Below are 13,921 nucleotides of genomic sequence, written 5' to 3'. Positions count from 1 at the left end.
TAGGCCAAATCCTGGCTGCCTTGGCCAGCACCTTCTTGCTGTAGGGCTCCCACTCTCATCCAGCGTCCTTCTCCATCCTGGCTCCTCTGGACCTAGAACTCACGGGCACAGGCCCTAGAGAGGCCACCACCTCCATAGCTCCAGGCATCACCCCAGGTGTAAGGGAGAGGATGGACTCAGTCAGGCCAGGCTTAGCCAAGTCACGCTTGGGATGCAGGAAGATGCAGCAGCTGGGCGTGTGTGCACAGGCCCCTTGGCTCCCCTCCTGCCCTCTCAGCGGCTGCTCCTCTTCCTTTTAGGTAAATTTGTGGTAGATTCCTGAACCTGCAAACCCAGAGGTCTTATCAGTACTCTACCCTGCCATGGCAGATGCTCCTTACTCCCCTCCTCCAGCTTCAAGGGTGCCCCATCGAGGCCTCCCAAGGAAGTCCTTCATATGTCTAGCCTGCCTAGTGTCCTCTCTGGGCTTGGGAGCCCAGGCTGTGGAGATTTACAGTCACAGTCAGATGGTGTGAGGAGCAGAAACTAATGTGGGTGTGTGCCTTTTTCTCCCCAAGAGGCTTCCTGCTCGACAGGACCCAGGGGTCCTTTGCCATCAGTGGGCATAAGTATCTGCCACTAAGCAGGAACGGAGCTGGCTCAAGCCTCTCTAAGAAAGGGTAGAGTTGAGGGCACTAGAATCAGAAGTGGCTCAATGAGAGCAATCTGATGGATTCCCGGGCTTCTTAAAGAAGGAAAGGTGGAACCTAACCAGATTGGCCGATTGGCCGTGACTGCTGGGGCTAAGAGTCTAGGGGGCGGGCCTAGGAATAGACAAACTTGGACTAATTCCTCAGAGACTAGGCTGGGCGGGGCGGGGCTGGGTAGGGTGGCGGGATGAGCACAGATCGGGTAGGAGAGGGAAACGGCACCTTTTCCATGTGGACAAGCGCAGTGATCAAGTCTTGCTGGCTAGTCATCTCAAGCAGGTCCATGGAGGACTTGCTCTCCATCGACTGGACTGACAAGGGTCTGTGCAATAGCTCCTCCTCCTGCTCCTGGTTGAAGCGAATGGAGCGCACCTCCTCCACTATCCTGGGGGCGGAGGGGTGAGCGCGTTCAGGGTAGGGGAAAAAGGGGCAGTCCTCCCACCTGTTCCCTGGTGTCCGCCCCCTTCACCCTCCCTCTTCACGCTGATAGAGATCCAGGCCAAGCCGGGAAGTCTGGATTCCAGCTCCTCCAAAAGGCTGGAGAACCATGGGCAAGCCACTTCACCTCTCTGGGCCTCAAGGACCACAGTATAAAATGGTGAGGACATAAGGCCAGAAGAATCTGAGGCTCCGCTCAGTCCTAACTCACGGGACTCGGGGGTACCCCCAGTAGCCGCCCTACTTGTTGAGCTCATCTCGGATCTCTTGGTACTGCATCAAGTTCTCCTGTATCGCCTCGAGCACCAAACAAAAGTTGTCGCAAGCGCTTTCGGAGAGGTTGGACAGAGGGCCTCCCACAAGCGGCTCTTGGGGAAGGCCAGACATCTCCAAACGGGCCACCTCGCAGTGCACCAGGGGCAGGTCCATGTTCCCGTACTCCTCCATATCTGTCTGGGAAAGGGGAAACGGAGAGGGGAGAGACAGCTCAGCCGGCACCCCCTGCCCCAGCCCCTTCCTGCTTGGCTTCAGAGAGGATGAGTCTCTTAGGACACCAGGATTCTAATGTCCCTCATTTCAGCTTCAACCAATCTTAGCCTTCTCGCTCCTGCTAAATCCTACCCAGCAAACTTCTAAAGCCCATCTGCTCCCAATTCACAGCTTAGCGACTTCCACACTGTGGGAAGTACTACACCGTTCACCTCCCCAGCCCTTTTGGAGGTTCTAACCCTGAATAAGTAATACTGTAGCTAACATGTAGTGAGTTCTTAGTACGTGTCAAGTACTGCTCATTTACCCATGCCATTCTCAGGATAGTACTTTGAGGTAAGTACTATCATTATTCCCATTTTACAGAAGAAGAAATCGAGGCTTAGATTGGTTAAATGCCCTAAGGTCATCCAGGCTACCCAGTTTGAGTTGCCATAGAAATAAAACATCTAGGAAATCCACAGCCCTCAGAAGCCCCAGTTGGTAAATTCGCACTCAAGGTGGGAAATGATGCCTCTGGGTCTCAGGCTTGGCTTGCTCCAGGCACTTGAGTGTGTGAGCACACACACACGTACCCCTATGCTCAAGTCAGCACTCATACATACACTCCCCCTCCTCCCTCTGCCCTCCCCATCTCACTCACCTCACTGAAGCCTATTTTATCCTGTTGTCCCTGCTCTCCTGATTTTATCATTTGCTCCAGGTTGGTGGTCACCACGACGACCAACAGGTTGATGCCAATAAGGGCACCAATAGTGATGAAGGTGATAAAGTAGAAGGCCCCCGCAACCTCCATCGCGTAGTCCCTGGTCTTCATCCTGGAGGTGGCAGGTAGGGGCCCTGTCACCGCCCTGGCCCTTTGAGCTCAGTTTCCTCATCTATGAAATGGGGACATTATCTTAAGGCTACTAGGGCTTCTGCTGCCTCACTGCTACTGTGAGATCCAATGCCTACTTCTAATTATACTGCCAGACAGCAGGATCCTCAACCCACCTGGCAAGGTGGGGATTTGTACATCAGCATGATCAAGTTTAATCTATTGGCTATATACTCTTTCTTATTATAAAAGACAACTCAATCTGGTTATAGAAAGAGCAGAAGGAAAATATACAGGAAAAATCCCACCCACTGTTAATACCTATTATAAATATCCCATTAAATATTCCCCAAATAATAGTGTCCTCTCTCTCTTTCTCTCTCTCTTTCTCTCGCTCTCTCTCTCTCCACTCTCCGTGTGTGTGTGTGTGTGTGTGTGTGTGTGTGTACTATGTCAGGTTCTATGCTAAGAGATTTATATTGATCCTCACAGCAATCCATGACATAGCTAATATTGTATTGTAATCCTCAATTGACAGATGAGGAAACTGAGGCTTAGGAAAGTAGTTTGCCCAAGGCCATATGGCCAGTGTGGTAGAGTAAAGACTCAGAAGCCCCGTCCCCCTTTATTGCACGCTCTGTGGTTTCTCTACCACCTAAATCATGATGGATAATGATAGTAGAATCTCTTTGCCAATTGAGCTTCTACTCTCATATGAAGGGAATAAAAAGATATCATCAGTGGGCCCAAATCCCTGGAGAGGACTGGAAACAAATATGGTTTAGTCTTAATGGGAAAGCAGGAAAGGACAGAACCCAGGCAACCATCTGTGGCCAAACAGGACCTTGGGCAGTGAGTCTAAGAATCAATGAAATGAGACCCTAGGTTCCCAGGAGTCCAGACAGTTTGGTAGGCTCCAGTGTGGGCTGGGAGGCTGCCCTAAAGCTCTAGTGCAACCACAGACAGCTCCTGTGCCCAAGGCCTGCCAACCCGGCTATTTAGCACGATGGGAGAAATATCCATGAATAGGCCTGTGGTGGGACTTTGATTGGTTGGAGTTTCAAGGGGACAAGGCTTCAAGTAGTCCACAAACCCAGAGGCCCCAGACCCAGGGATCTCTTTTCCTCCTTTAAAGCCCTGACACCCGTTTCCTGCTGGGCCATCCTCATCCCCAGCCCTGGAGCTCCACACCCACCCGGAGCCCTTTTCCCTCTCCAGTCGGTATTTTGTTTCATGGGAGCCCAGCCCCTGCCTTGCCTGGATGGGCTGGGGGTCAGAAGCCTCACAGGGACTCACTGAAAGTCATTGTAGATATCCACCCAGCCATCTTGGGTGATGCAGATGAAGAGGGTGTACAGGGCCACCTGCATGTTCTGGAAATGCTTGGGCACGAATGCACCAAAGAGAGTGACCCCAAACACGGAGAACACCTGCCAGAGAGACCGAAGACCCGTCTGACTTCACACAAGAGCCTTGGAGACAGCACATACAAATGAACGCTGCCAAGGGAATCACAGGGATTTGGGCCCATAAGCCTCTCCTCTTCTCCAGACACCCCTATATCCCCAGTGACCCATGATCTGTTCAGGGAAGGGGAATGGCTGGGGTGGGGGAGGGACTGACCAGCATGAAGAAGAGGATGAGGCCCATGATATTGGCCATGTCAGGCACCGACTGCAGGATGACGCGAATGATCCGGGCCAGGGGCTCCACAGACATGCACACATGCACCAGACGAAGGACCCTGTAGCAGAGCCTCTCAGGGATGCCCCTCAGCCTTTCCCAGACCCCTCCTCCACACTGCCACCCTACCTGCCCAGACAGGCAGAACTACCCCCAGTTGGTAATAGCCCCCCATCTCTTCCCCAGGGTCCAGGCAGGTCCCCCTCTTTTCTCCAGAGTTCCCAGCTCACCTGAGGGTGTAGGTGATAGAGATGACATTGAGTTCACTAATGAAGAACCCCAGGAGCAAGATAAAGATGATAAGGAAGTTGAGGATGTTCCAGCCGTCCTGGGGGTTGGGGTGGGCCAGCCCCAGTGGGGTCTGTCAGGCCCAGCCCATGGAGACATCCTGGGTCTGCCTTCCCCACCCCGCAAGGATGAGGGGATCTTCTCACAGCAGGGCCAATCATCTGCCATTCACTGTTGTTACTCATTCTGTTGCCCACAAAACATGTCACCCAATAGGCATGCACTTGCTGTCTCATACATGTGTCAACAGCCAAGTGCAGTCTCAGAGACACACAGTGTATGATCGCACATACATACAAGCTAGTTCCTCAGCTGAGCACCCCCTGGGTTGGTGCACTGCTGAAAACGGCCTTGTCCTACATTTAAGTGACAAGAGAGTGTTGGGATGCTCCATCCTTTGTGTGACACACACTCCAATTAATAATAAAAGGAAAATAAATACTAATGAAAACATTAAAGACCACTGCTTCACTAGCCAGTTCAGAGGTGAACTAGCTCTCACTATATAAGAGAGACAGGACATTTTTACAAGCCCTTTGTCCAATAAGGCACAGACTCATCTAGGAGTGGGGATGGGGGAAGGGCACTCCCAGAGACGAAAACTCAAGCACAATGACTAAAGAGGGGACTTGGCTCTATCTCACAAACAATATGTGCATTGACCTTTTGACCAGTGATCCCACTTCTAGACACCTGACCCACAGAAACTCTAGTTCAAGTACAAAATGACATTTGTATGAGGTTGAAAACAACCGAAGTGTCCAGCAAGTGGGCCCCGGTTGAACAAACTATTACATATTCATTCACTGGAGTAGTACCGTTGAGCCATTAAAAAAAGAAAAGTAAAAGATCTTCATGTATTGACATAGAAAGTTTGCCAAGATCCATTAAGTGACAAAAGCAAAGTGCAGCCCTAGCTGGTTTGGCTCAGTGGATAGAGTATTGGCCTTCAGACTAAAGGGTCCCTGGCTCAATTCCAGTCAAGGGCACATGCCTGGGTTGCGGGCTCAATCCCCATTAGGGGGCATGCAGGAGGCAGCCAATCAATGATTCTCTCTCATCATTGATGTTTCTATCTCTCTCTCCCTCTCCCTTTCTCTCTGAAATCAATAAAAAATATATTTTAAAATATTTAAAAAAGCAAAGTGCAGAACAGTGACAATAGTATGTTACTGTTAGGAAAGGGAGGACTAAAAATATATACTTGTTTGCTTATGATTGCAAAATAAACAGAGGTAGGATAAGCAAGAGACTATAAATATACAAAGATTAGCTAGAGAGGGTGGGGTGGAGAGAAAGGGATGAAAGGAAAGGAATGAAAGCAAGAATTCTGTGTGTACTTTTCAATATAGTTTTGACCAATATGTATCTGCACTAAATATTTTTTAATGAAAAAAATGTTCTTAAATTTCTTGGGTAGTCTAATAAACACAAGCTTGCCCAGTGTCCCAAGTTCAGAATGTCTGTGCCTACACATCCACAAAAAGACACAAGTCTGCCTGTCTAAAGATTCATCCCTCTACCCATCCGGTATTAAACTCACACTATATACCAGACCCTGAACCAGATTCTGAAGACACAGGATTTCTGCACTGCTGGGCTCACAGCTTATTTTATTTTGAGGGAATTGGACAGGCAGTAAACTTTAAATCTAAGCAAGAAAGATAAGCACATAATATTAGAGAGACACAGAGCAACTACTAATCTAGTCTGAGAGACAGGAAGTCTTCCTGGAAGAGAGGACATTTGAATGAATCTTAAGCTGTAAGTAGAAGTAAAGCAAGTGAATAAGTGGCATAGACAGGGGTCAGCATGGACAAGGATATGGAGGTGAGAAGCACTGTGTGTGTGTGTGTGTGTGTGTGTGTGTGTGTGTGTGTGTAATGCAACTACAAGCAGTTTGGTGCAGCTGGAACACCAGGTTGAGGCCAGGAGTGATGAGGCTGCAAAAATAAGCAAGGATACTTTGGCTTGTGCCTTAGGAAGATCACTTTGATGGCAGGTGGGGACACAGGAAGCCATAGCAACATCCTGGTGAGGGAAGACAAAGCAAGAGCTAAAACAGGGATAGGAGAAATTTGACGAGATGCGGGGGGGCGGGGGGGGGGGGGGGGTTCAGGGTGGTATGGCCATACCATAGACAGGGATAGCAGAAATTTGAGAAAGATTTAGGTGGTGGAATAGTGATTAATAGGCTGTGGAGGTGAGGAGAAGGAAGGAGTCACGCACAGATGATAAAAAAAAGGGGGAGAGCTGGGGACAAAATTGGGGATCCCTATGTGACTGGGTAATATTTGAGATGTTAATTTCCAGACTTCCTCCCTTCCCTGTATTTATCCCTTTCTTTCCTCTTGACAACCCCTCCACCACACCCTTGCAACAGGGATCAGATTTTGTGTATTAGGATCCAGGGGGAAGGGTGGGAGTGGGGAAGGAGGCAAAAACAGCTTCTAACTAGCCCTGGCTTTGGCACTGGTAGCCTGGCCACAGAGGAAAGGTCAGGTTTTGGAACATTATCTCAGCCGGGGTGATTTTGCCCTCCAGATGACATTTGGCAATGTCTGGGGACATTCTTGGTTATCACAACAAGGATGGTGCTAGTGGTGTCTAGTGGGTAGATGCCAGGAATGCTGCTAAACATCCGACAATGCATGGGACAGTCCCCACAACAAAAAAGTATCCAGGCCTAACCGTCATTATTGTAGTGCTGAGGTTGAGAAACCCTGGCTTATGGAATGGCTTGGAGGAACACATGATCCTCAGGCTTGCTTCAAGTCTCCTGTGCTAAGAAACTCTGGGACAAATCCCTAAGTGTTGCTGAAAGAAATCTCAGGAAGATGAAGGAGGAATGTTCCCTCCTACTAAATAGATGTCTACCTGCATCCTAGAGCTAGTTCTGAAAAAGCAGTGCAGGGAAATGTTCACAAAACCAAGGTATCTGAGATATGTCAATGCGAACCATCCTATTCTTTTTTAAAAAATTGATTTCAGAGAGGAAAGGAGAAAGAGATAGAAACATCAATGATGATAGAGAATCATTGATCGGCTGCCTCCTGCATGCCCCACAATGGGGATGGAGCCCACAACCCGGGCATATGCCCTGACCGGGAATTGAACCATGACCTCCTGGTTCATAGGTAGACGCTCAACCACTGAGCCACACCGGCCAGGCTCCTTTTTCTGTTAATAAGCATCCTTACAAGTGTTGTTTGCCCAAAGCAGTCTTTAAGACATTCAGACTTCACAATTTTTGTTCTAGATTCTACATTCTGTGTTCTATGAAGTGAAACCTCTAACCCATGGAAAGCTTATAATTCGAATTGGTTGTTCTAGTAACTATATTTAAATACTTCCTTTTTATGAGAGGGTTCTTTTTTTTTTTTTTTGTAAACCTCTTCTCGAAAATGCCCAAAGGCAAATAAATCCCTTGGCTCCTGAAGTCCTATTCAAAAAAGAGTTTGATTTAATGTAATTTTCAGACCTATCCCTACAGAGACAGCTCCTCAACATTCTCCAGGACAGGGCTCAGCCAACTCTAGGCCAGGGGCAAATCTGGCCAGCAGCTCTTTTTCTGTAGAATGCTCAGACTAAGAATGGTTGTTGTTGTTGTTTTTAATGGGGGGGGGGGGGCGGGGGGGGGCGGGGAGGGAATCAAAAGAATAACATGTGGTGACACATGCAAATTATATGAAGTTCAAATCTCAGTGTCCTTGAGTGAGATTATTTGGAGCACAGCCATGTTTATTCACCTATGTGCTGCCTACAACTTCTCTGTGCTCCCACTGCTGAGACGAGTGTTTGCAACAGAGACGAGGGCCCACAAAGCTTAAAATCTTTATCTGGCTCTTGATAGAAAAAGTTTGTTGACTCCTACTCTTGAACCCTGTAAATTAAGGTAAATGCTCTCAATCTCATTTCCTATATAAGGACATCAAGGTTTTCCCAGGATCACAGAATGGGGGAAGGCTGGAGCAGAGCCTGGGACCCAGGGAAGCTGCACTTCTAGTATAAGTTACTATATCAGACATCTCAGAAGTAGTCTCTCTCTCTCTCTCTCTCTCATACACATACACACACACACACACACACACACACACACACACACCTCAATCTTCAGGGCCAGGAGCACAGGGATGGGGACTGGACAGGGTACACTTCGTAAGGAGGGGTAAGGGCGATGGCAGGGAGGGCCCAGGATCTCACCTTCCAGAAAACCCAGAAGCCATTTAACCAGCCAAGGAGAACCTCACAGATAAGGATGGTCAGCACAATGTCATCTATGGTAGAGAACAACTCATAGTGTCTCTACATGGAAGACAGAGAAAAAGAGAGGGACAGAGAGGTCAGTGGAGTGGGGGGCTGGGCAGGGCTAGGGAGAGAGGACATCGTGGGGGGAGGGAAGGCCCATATTCCTGCTGCTCTTCATCCTCAGCATCTTTGTAGCTATTTTATTTTATATACTTTTAAATATATTTTTGTTTATTTCAGAGAGGAAGGGAGAGGAAGAGAGAGATAGAAACATCAATGATGAGAGAAAATCATTGATTGGTTGCCTGCATCTCCCTATTGGGGATGGAGCCCGCAACTCAGCCTTATGCCCTTGACCGGAATTGAATCCCAGGACCCTTCAGTCCACAGGCCGACACTTTATCCACTGAGCCAAACCAGCTAGGGATGTAGCTCCTTTAGAGCACATTTTGCATGTACATGCCAGGCACCTTGCTAAGACCACATATGCATTATTTTGTTTTACTGTCACCATCATCCTAAAAAGTAGGCTGTATTCTCATCTTACAGATGAGAAATGAGTGGTGCCCAAGGTCAGAGAGCAGTAAAGATTGTTGTCCAGCCCTGGCAGGTGTGACTTGGTTGGATGTCGTCTGGCACACCAAAAGGTTGCCAGTTCAATTCCCAGGCGGAGCACAATTCTGAGTTGTGGGCTCAATCCCTGTTATGGGGCATGAAGGAGGCAGCCGATCAATAGTTCGCTCTCACATCAATGTTTCTCTCTTTCTCCCTCTCCCTTCCTCTCTCTCTAAAAATAAATTTAAAAAAATAGATTGTTGTCTAACTACAAACCTTTGCTCCCCTAGACTAAGGATACTTGGAAAAGGGAGACTGGGAGAGGCAGAACTGGCTCCAGAATTGGGAGGAAAAGCCCTAGCCCCTGAGATAGGAGACACCAAGCTCCATCCTTTCTTCTCTGATTGTCCCAACCACTCTTGCTGCTCCAGCTCCCAAATCCCCTAGGCCAACCTGACCAAGCTCCTGAGTATCTACTCCAGGACATGTTCTCTGGATGAATGGATTGTGGCCAGATGACTTGATGACTGAATTCTGTTTAAATCCCAACTCACTTTCACCCAAACTAGATACTACTCCCTTAGCTCCCCCGAAGCTGTGACGCCACTATAGTCTGTGACTCTATTAATAGCTCCCAGACCCCTGACTCTACCCTGGCAGTTACCAAAGTCACCTGGACTCCTCCCTTTCTTCACTTCCATGGCTAATAGACTCTGCCCCAAGGCTCGCTGCCACACATGAAAGCCTCTTGCTACCACACCTTGCCATCACACCCATCCACCAGCTGGGCAGAGCTTCTTAAACCCAGATGAGAGGTTAAGTTTTATGGTTCCAAATTCCCAAAAAGCATCATGGGCCAGGGATGTCTGCCCATAACAAGGAAGAGCTTTCTGTCCCCTCATCTGTCACCTCAGTTCTGCCCCATTGGCCACTGAAAGCAATAGGCTCCCCTATTTATAGAAAGAATTTCCTAAATAGTCCTCCTGCCTTATCCAAGTCATGGGCATCTCTGTCTACATCAGGGTTGCCTTCTCCACCACTAGACTTCCATGGTTCCCCATGACCTTCAGGGTAAGGTTCAAATTAGCCTGGTGTTCACAGGCTTCTAGGATTCGACCTCCATGACACATATCCTATACCAATGCTTTTGCCATTTTTGACTAGGACCCATAATAAGAAATCTATTTTACATCTTACAACATAACTCTCTTCTCTCTCTCTCTCTCTCTCTCTCTCTCTCTCTCTCTCTCTCTATCTCTCTCTCTCACACACAATTTCTATTTAATTCTTTTTCATCCTACTATTTCATTCTATATCACAATGTTAGTATCTGCACTCTGAATTGATTTCATGATCCATCAATGTGTGTGATCTGCCTCCCCATCTACTCATCTTCCAAATCTAGCAATAGGATTTCTGTTAATACCATATCAAGGTCATAAAAGCTAAATCCAAGGGGTACTTAGTCCTTACTGCCTGGTCTCTTAGCCACATCTGCCATTGTGCCCACTCCCCTGAGCATACACTATCCTGGGTTTCCTCCCACTCCGCTGGCACGCCTTCTCCTCAGTTTCCCTTGTACCTCCTCTTCCACTTTCTGCCCTTTACTTATAGGTTCTCCTCTAGAGCTCTGTGTTGGCCTGTTCTCACTCAATTCTCTCTCCCCAGGCAACCTCATCAATTCCTTTAGCTTCGGCAACTATCCACCCAGATGCTGGCAACTCTCTTGTCACCACCTCCATCCCAGTGTTCGCTGAGGCATTTCAGAATTGACCTCTAAGCCCTCACTATCTCTGTGTAGATACTGCATGGGCACCACAGACTCTACACAACTCAAACTGAACTCAGCATCCTCCCCAACCCTGCTCATCCTATGTCCCCATGTCCCAACAAAAAGCACCAGAAACTTAACTTCTTGCTCTCCCTTTCTGCGTGTACGTGAGGTGGTGACAAATGTTAGACGAGGCAGCACATGTCAGTGTTCACTAAGTGTTTGCTCTAAAGTAAATCAATCTATAAGGCCCATGGATCCAACTCCTAGGGAACTGCAGATGCATGTGACCTCTTTTTACCTACTGCCATTAGCCTGGTCCAAGCCCCATCAGCTTTCACCTGAACATCTCCAACACGACCTTGCCTGCTTCACTGTTTCCCATTCTCGATACTCTCCCTTCTGTAGCCCTCACTGTGGCAGACAGGGTCAGTTTTATAACATGCCTGGTCATGTCACTTCCATGCTTTAAACTCTTCCCTGGCTTTCCAATGACATAGGATAAAGACCACCCTCCTTGACATAACTTAAAGGCCCTGCCCCTGACCACCGTTCTGAATTCATCAGCCACCGCATTGAACATTTAAAAAATATCGATTCTTAAATAGCACAATCAATGTATGTTGTATATTCCTTGTAAGAAAAAAGCACGAGACCAGTGTCACACTGGACTTCAAGTTGGACACATAGAACACACATGCTATTTCTCCTGCCCCCAAACACTCTTCCTCGCCTCTCTTTGCCTGGCCAACTTCTACTCATTCTTTATTCTCTGCTTAAGTGTCCCTTTCTCCAGGAACCCTTCCTCAATCCATCAGGTTTGATGCCTTCTCCATGGGCTCTGACACGCAGGCATTTATAATGACATGTTTGTGTCTAAGACAGAACTGCATCTGTTGTGTTCATACCTGGAACCCTAGCCCCGAGTACAGGGCATGGTACAGAGCGATTCTCTCTCAGTGACTAGTGGGTAAAATGGGATACCTTTGCCCTAGCCGTTGTGGCTCAGTTGGTTGGGCATCCTCCCATGCACCAGGAGATTGCTAATTCCATTCCCAGTCAAGGGTACATGCCCAGGTTGTGGGCTTGATCCCCAGTACAGGAGGCAGCCGATCAATATTGCACTCTCACATCGATGTTTCTCTTGTTCTCTCCCACTCCCTTCCTCTCTATCTAAAAATCCATTTTTAAAAATCTTATAAATAAATAAGGGATACCCTTCCCTACAAGGCATCTGTTTGCCTGCCTCTGCTCACACCATTTCCCCCTGCCCTTCCTGTACAAATGCAATGTGTTCCTCAAAGCTGGGCCCCTCCACCACAATGCCTTCCTTTATCTCTAGACCACTGGAAGGTCAGTGCTGGCAGGCCCTCGAAGAGCAGCCAATCCAATCATCATGGACAGAGGAGGATCCTGAAGCCCAGAGAGGGAAGTGCCTTACCCAGGCCCCCATTAGGTCAGTGGGTGCAGAGGTCAGGCTAGAATCCCACCTGGCCAAGGACGAAATTGGTGCGGAGCGCAATGGTGATGGCATTGACCACCAGCAGCGTGGCCAGCAGCAGCTGAAACGTCCAGTGTTGGAGCAGCTGCTTGACATACATTCGAGTGATGAACTCCTGCATATCCCAGGCATCCTGGGAGAGGGCGAAGGACCTTCCTTCAGGCAGGTATCACCGTAGGAGGCCTCTGCCTGGATGTTTGCCCTCAGTGAATGGGGTTCTCTGAGGAAGGCCACTCTGGGGAAAGGGGCCTAAGAGGGAATCATGGTATGGGGTATCAGTGTAGAGGTCACTACCTAAATGGCTCCCCTGCTGGGGGATCTTTGTCGGGAGTCATTACAAGGGAGACTCTTTTAGGATCTCTGTTGGGAGGAGACTGTCATTATAGAGGGGTTCCTATAGGGGGCACTGACAGGCAATTCTAACATATCATGGGGGAGTGACTGCAGGGATTACTTCTGGGGAGTGTCCTCTGAAAGGACATTTAGAAGGCAAAAGGGACAGAGTGATTATGAGGCTTGTTGCCGCATGGGCGCAGCTGCAGAAGGGTCCCTGTGGGGGAGGTTGGACCACCTTGGTTTTACCTTTGTGTCAATAATGTCTCTGCGGTCGATAAGCATTTGCTCCTCTGGCGAGAAGTAGGGATCATAAGGGGACCTCTGCAAGGGCGAGGAGAGGGCCCATCAGCGCAGCCCCTATCCCTCTGGACCCAGCACAGTCCTCCTGTGCCCCACCCGATCCTGGGATGCCCAGATTAAATGGTAGAGCCTGGCAGGGGTCATCTACCATGATACTCATAGACTTGATAGTCCTTCGCTGCCATTCTCTATCCGGCATAGTTGCTCAGTCTCCTCCCACTCTTCAAAGAAACTTTATTCCATGCGGGCTTGCTCCCCCTCGTGGTGATATCATAGAGGCCTCTGTGACTCCAGTCATTTGCATTCCACCAAGGAATTCCAGTCCCGAGAGGTTCCTCCCACTGAATTCCCTTGCAACCCCACCGAGAAAGCCAGGGACACTAAGGACCTTGGCTGGGATCAGAGGTCAGAGGCACAGAGCAGGTCAGGTCTCCTCTACAACCGGGATGGAGGAGAGTATGTCCCTACTCTAAATCCAGGAGCTGGAGGTGACACTGGGCTAAGGAGAGGAGAAAAATGTTCACCTCAGGGGCTTCCTCCTAGCTGACTACAACCGGCACCTCTCCCCTCTGGCTATGCCATCTCACCACCCTGGTCTCCAGGAGCTCACCCTGCCCTTCATGCAAGGTATGTGCCCCATCTAGGAAAAGGCTGGTCTCAGCCTCTCACTTTGTCTCCCCTGAGATGGGACAGGAAAGCAAACCTCTGGTCTCTAAAGGGCTGGGACAGATGAGCACGAGGAGAAGCCATCGTGAGCCACGGATTAGCAATCCTCATCCTGATGGACAGGAGCTTCACGCACCGCC

The 13,921-nt window shown here is 48.9% G+C and overlaps 1 protein-coding gene across 1 annotated transcript; it reads right to left on the bottom strand.

The window, feature by feature from the left end:
- Positions 1–273: 273 nt before the first annotated feature.
- CATSPER4 (cation channel sperm associated 4) lies at positions 274–13,160 on the bottom strand (the record flags this gene model as incomplete). The annotated part of the gene is made up of 10 exons (XM_070403067.1): positions 274–324; positions 912–1,074; positions 1,372–1,580; positions 2,260–2,434; positions 3,730–3,863; positions 4,057–4,177; positions 4,347–4,444; positions 8,608–8,709; positions 12,469–12,612; positions 13,062–13,160. Coding segments are annotated over 10 exons (1,296 nt in total), but the record flags the coding sequence as incomplete, so codon positions are not given.
- Between the last annotated feature and the right edge of the window lie 761 nt (positions 13,161–13,921).

Source organism: Myotis yumanensis, unplaced genomic scaffold (genome assembly GCF_028538775.1).
Source record: "Myotis yumanensis isolate MYYU_CA2020_CCGP unplaced genomic scaffold, mMyoYum1.0.hap1 SCAF_2, whole genome shotgun sequence".
NCBI classification, from domain to species: Eukaryota; Metazoa; Chordata; class Mammalia; order Chiroptera; family Vespertilionidae; genus Myotis; species Myotis yumanensis.
This window is presented reverse-complemented; position numbering and strand designations above follow the sequence as displayed.